We start from the raw sequence: 5,574 nt of genomic DNA, 5'->3' as shown, positions 1-5,574 counted from the left end.
TCCATGGCAGTTAGAGGCTACAGTGCATGGTGCTGCCGCGAACTTAAAACCACCGCAAAAATTCCTTTTTCCTGCTACCGCAAATTAAATCTCGCGAACTTAAATGTACTGACTCCTATGGCCGGCCGACAACCCTAGCGTACTATTGACTCTATTTGTCCAATTTATACTACTTGATCAGCAATCTGCAGAGCCTGGTAGAGGCTAGTCAGTTGGGGCTAGCCTAGAATCGCGCTCCTAGTGGCCGACAGTTGCCGCAAGATTTTGTTAACTCAGGCTAAGTCGGGGCAAACCACCAAAGAAATGATTATTTTTGAACTGGAAAACAATGTAGTCAATTGTACTAAAATATTACAGGGCTATTTGAGTGAAGAAAATGTATGCTTTGTATGCTAGCAGTGTTGCTTCTCTGTATTCTAAGTATGTATATAGGTGTAGTGACTCTTGTACAGCTATGAGATAAGAAGAATGATATCAATTGTGCATTTCTTAGGCAGATTTGCAATCAACTTGCAGGCAAAAAAAAACCTTGCCAAGATACAATGTAATGTGTATGATACATTTATGTAGGTTATCAACAATGTTAAGCTGAATAATGACAATATGCGATGAATACATGTGACTTTGGCTTTATTTAAAGGTTTCTTTTTTTCTAAACAGTGTATAACATACAGACGTAGGTGGTGTGAAAAAGGAGAAATAAAAATGTTGCAAAACGTGTGATTTTTGTAGTTTATGGCTGTTTTAGTACCTATTTCACATTTTTCATGATACTTACAATAATATCACATTACAAAGCTTGTAATCTATTTGTGTTCCTTCCATGGTTGAAAAGAAACGTGCAAATATGCCGAAGCTGATGGTTTCTTTTAAATATGGAGATCGGTGTACATCTTATTACACTGATTCTCCACAAATCTGTGTCACAAGCAAGCTGTTGGTTATTATGAGGCTACAATGAACGGCTTGCACCAGTTCACCTGTCCTCGGCTAGAGTTGGTAAAATTCCGCCAGTTTCCTTCCGAACTGCGCTCAGCCGCCGGTCGGTGCCTGGGGTGGTACCGGAAAGCCGACTACCACCGGACATATCCGAGCTCTTCCGACGGCTTTCCGAGGTACCAGCACTACGCCCAGAGCCTCCGTCGACGCCCTCGCTGAGCCGACGGTCTTCCGTCACTGGCGGGAGGTTCGCCGTTTCACTCGAAGCTGTACTACCCTTCGGCTTCAGAGCGCGCTCTCTTGACGTGCCTAGGAAGTTGCTATCCCTCCTCGAAGCGTAGACTATACTGCTGGCTTTTCTTTCACTCTCGGTGTCCTCGCTCCACGCCCTACTGTCGCCCCGCCTCCTGTGCGTGGACATGTGGTGGGTGCTGATGCCCGTCGTCAGGCGGGAGTACTCAGGAGAAGAGTAGATCTCGTACGTTTTTGCGAACTGATCTCGAAGGACCTTTCGAAGCAAGAAAAATATCTTAGCCAACATTTTCTTACGAGTAGATCTTGTATCTTCTTATGTACTGATCGCGAAGGACCTTATACAATGAAGCAAGAAAATATTCAAGACTACATCAACCACTGCAAAAAGACAGCTCTATTACCACGAAAGTTCAACTAAGTTAGTAAATTACATAATGGGAAAGTGAAGCTTTTCCAACTCAAGAAACTTGACTAAAATCACTTGGTCTTCAACTGCTGACCTGTGTGCTTTAAACACGTGATTTTGCTGCTCGTGTGACGTCAGCATTGGGTCAAAGACCGAGAGATTAGGTCGAAAATTCCGGGGGGTCAAATTTGTTGAGTTGGAGAAACGCTTCATTTTCTCATTATCAAATACAGCTCAATGTAATCCAGATCCTGATGATACCATGCCATAGTTGATCACATGCACAGCAAACGACATTCCACCATAGCGAAAATGCCTGTCCTTGGTGCTGAACTTCGAGTCGTAACAACAAAACAAAGGCACGATCGCCCAACACTTATGCAAACTTACAAACCATTGCCAACTGTTGAGAAATGTTTTATTTTCATCTGACTCATGTTGGTATCAAGTTTTCTTAATAGTGAACACTAGTTTTGAAGCCCTGAAGATTGTATACACCAGGAAAACAGTTGCCATCGAGTTGTCTAAGATGCATGGAGCACCACAGGAAAGATTAGATCTATGTTGGGCTCTCTTAACCGTACGATACCTTTGACTGAATGCTGTTTGTGTCGAGAATCTCCCAGTGACGTTTAGACTCCTTGGTGCGAGCGTACCACAGCATGTTGTAGTAGCTCTTCGTGGCATTGGTGACCTGCGTGGCGCAAACCACTCGTTAGTGCACACTAGGGGTGGGTACCGGTACAGAAAATTCCGGTTCAGGTCCAGAGGATCAGGTACAGGTCCGGACCTGAACCTGGACCTGATTCTCTATGTGGAAACTTGTCAATGGACGATACTCAAAACAATGGTCATTTTGCTACAGAGAAGTCTGTTTTACATACTAGTAGTATTCGACTCCCACTGGCGTTTTAAAATCCTACATGCTACCTGCCTCTGCACGATTGACTGTAGAAGTTGGTAAAAATGACTATGGACTCTACTCTGCTTCCCTCTTGTTTTTGGGTCGACCGATAACCCCGAAAACGTGTGAATGCCTGATTATATAATCTGTTCCTTTTCCAATGGGTCCAACATCCCATTTTTTCAGGTCCGGTTTTTCTGGACCCGTCCAATGAGAAAAACCGGCCCTAATACACACCAGATGAGTACGCCCAAATTCAAAGTTTTCAACATTACGTCTTCGAATCTACGTACTCTATCTGACTGGTCAAAACTATAATTTCTAAAATCTAAATCATTAAACGTATTTTCCTATCAATGCATTATAGGATAAAATGTAATTGAATATTAGTGTACATGTCGATGAATGTTAGACATCTTGGCTATACGGTACAAGGAGAACAGTTACTCAAGCAACTGGATAAAATCTTGGAAACGGTTTCAGACGTTTCAGACATCATCCGCTATTAATGACAGGCAAACATCTGGATTGACCAGTTTTTACACAAAACCTCTGCATTGATGTCAGTGTATATGTTAGGCCATGTTGATTTGATTATATATGGATGACATCCGCGCACGCATCAATTGTAGGCCGTTTCCAAAAAGAAATAAAAATTCAACTTCATCGTACAAACCATCTGCAAAATGAGCAAATACAGTAGAAGCCAGTTGATAGCACAACGGATAAACGCACACTTCTGTTAACTGCACGGAATCCCGAAATCACACAACGGTGCAGTCTAGCTAGATAACTTCGCATTATTGCACCAGCTAGCTAATTGCACGAAATTCACTAGCAAATAGGCCGTGCAATTAAGAGTACATGTACGAGACAACTTTCGTTTTGCCAAACTTTTTTTTTATTCACACGCTCGCGTCAGTTTTTTGGTTCTAAGAGGATGTCATCCATATAATCAAATCAACATAGCCTTAGTAACTAGGTGTGGCCCCAGAAACGTCATTCGTTCTCACGTTTTTCCTTAGAAGCGGCAAGTCGTCGAAGGTGAGGTGCTGGTCCCGCTTGAGCTTGTCCTCCTGTTGTTTGACCAGCGCCATCATGGGCAGCTTCAGCTCGGTGTGTCGGACCCGCGGGCTCTGCCAACCCACCTTACCTCGCCGCCGGTCGCTCAGCGACTTGGTTTGAGCCTGTTCACAAACACAATGGTATTACAGTAGAAGCCAGTTAAATGCACAACGGATTAACGCACACTTCGGTTAACTGCACGGAATCCCCAAATCCCAAACCGGTGCGGTCCAGCTAGATAACTTCGCATAATTGCACCAGCCGGATAATTGCACGAAATTCACTAGCAAATAGGCCGTGCAATTAAGCGGCTTCTACTGTATATAGTCCGTGAATAGTTTCATCAGGTTGGTACGTCACTGAATAAAGAGACTCTTTTTACACAACCATTGCTTTATTCTCAGCGACGTTTCGNGCATCGACGGGAAGTATGGGTAATATGTCAAAGGTGAAGGCTCCTGGAACATTAACAAAACACAACTGGACATTTTATGCGAATCGAGACAATGGTCGAGACGAGAACTGTTTGCAAGTCAGTCCTTTGACATATACCGTGCCTTACTTCCCAAGTAGAGGTTAGGCTCCGGCTGTTTTTCTTACGTTTTTAGGTGTTTTTTTTTCTCATCAAGATTTAAGTACAAAATCAGAAAAGTCCGATAAAACGCTTAAAAAAGACACACAAAAAAAGAGCTGGAGCCTAACCTCTGCTTGGAGAGTAATCATGCCCCACTGTCTGACACAGTGGATAACAACCCACTGCCCCTATACACCTTTCTCACGCGGCGGCCATGATAGATCGAAGAAGAGGTCAATGAGGCAAACAGACAAAACTTATTTCTAAAATCAGGTCCCATTTAGTTTTCCCCCAAACCACACAAATTTTCATGATATAAGATAGAATAATAAATATTACAAGAAGTGTTATGCACCGAAAGATGTAGCAATTTAGAGTAGTGTAGACTGACCCCATAGTCCCTTAAGAGATGCAAAATAAAAACATAATAATGCAAATTTTAACGAATTTGCAGCCATTCACTTATTGGTCGATTTCCTAATTGGCAGGATACCATTGGTCGAACTGCTAATTATGATGGATAGCCTTTTGTTTGCCACATTGAACTCGTTTTAGATCTATCGTGGCCACCGCCTGAGAAAGGTGTATAGCTACCGCCTTGCAGAAAGGCTAAGCTTTAAGCTTTGAGACCATCCAGGGATAAACAAGTCCACTAGCCCTATAGTCCCGGGCAAGTGAAAATGCCAATCGGGCAAGTGCATGTCCTTCCCCACTTGCCCGATCGGACAAGTTAGCTTTTCTCCATTGAGTGAGATTTTGATGTACTTGCTACTTTTCAAAGTCATGACATCAAGCATTGATTAACACAGAAAATAGAGCCGATAATAAAAATTCCATTGAAGGCCATGAATATAATACATAGAAAATGTCATTAAGATTTCGGGCAAGTGAAAAGTTGGTTCGGGCAAGTAAATTTTTTAAGTACTTGCCCGATAGGACAAGTCAATTTTAGAAAACTTGTCCAACCCTGCCATCTTTTTTATAACTCCAACAGGAATGCGACTGCTGGAGCCAAATGATGTCGACGCCATCTTTGACCAGATCAACCAGCTGTTCGAAGATTCCAGTCAGAACCCGTTCAAGTTCGAGCGCGGCTGGGCCAAGGTCATCTCGGGTGAGGAGGAGGGCGTGTTCGGCTGGATCACAGTTAACTTCCTCAGGGGTGTCTTCGACTCGAACAGGTTAGAGAAATAAACTTTATACAGTAGAAGCCGCTTAATTGCACGGCCTATTTGCCAGTGAATTTCGTGCAATTATCCGGTTGGTGCAATAATGCGAAGTTATCTAGCTGGACCGCACTCGTTTGGGATTGTGGGATTCCGTGCAGTTAACAGAAGTGTGCGTTAATCCGTTGTGACATTAACTGGCTTCCACTGTATTGTCATAGTGCGATGTGACTAGTTGTACAGCATTTCATATTTGTAAAACTGT

General features: G+C 43.1%; 1 protein-coding gene across 2 annotated transcripts in view; it reads right to left on the bottom strand.

Moving 5' to 3' along the window:
* Nucleotides 1-612: 612 nt before the first annotated feature.
* The window catches only part of LOC118405381, a 56,978-nt gene continuing 52,016 nt past the window's right edge, over nucleotides 613-5,574 (bottom strand). Inside the window, exons 9-12 of one of the 2 annotated variants that reach the window (XR_004829898.1) lie at nucleotides 3,518-3,691; nucleotides 2,190-2,294; nucleotides 908-1,447; nucleotides 613-877 (exon numbers count right to left, since the gene is read on the bottom strand). Coding sequence is in view for 1 of the 2 variants with exons in the window: in XM_035804865.1 (XP_035660758.1) it covers nucleotides 977-1,447; nucleotides 2,190-2,294; nucleotides 3,518-3,691 (750 nt within the window). In the remaining variant the exon portion in view is untranslated. Of the gene's footprint in view, nucleotides 1,448-2,189; nucleotides 2,295-3,517; nucleotides 3,692-5,574 lie in introns of both variants that reach the window. The other variant, XM_035804865.1, reaches the window with a different exon arrangement.

Source organism: Branchiostoma floridae, chromosome 18, assembly GCF_000003815.2.
Source record: "Branchiostoma floridae strain S238N-H82 chromosome 18, Bfl_VNyyK, whole genome shotgun sequence".
Classification (NCBI taxonomy): Eukaryota; Metazoa; Chordata; class Leptocardii; order Amphioxiformes; family Branchiostomatidae; genus Branchiostoma; species Branchiostoma floridae.
The sequence above is the reverse complement of the archived record's forward strand: the minus strand, read 5'-3'. Positions and strand labels throughout refer to the sequence as shown.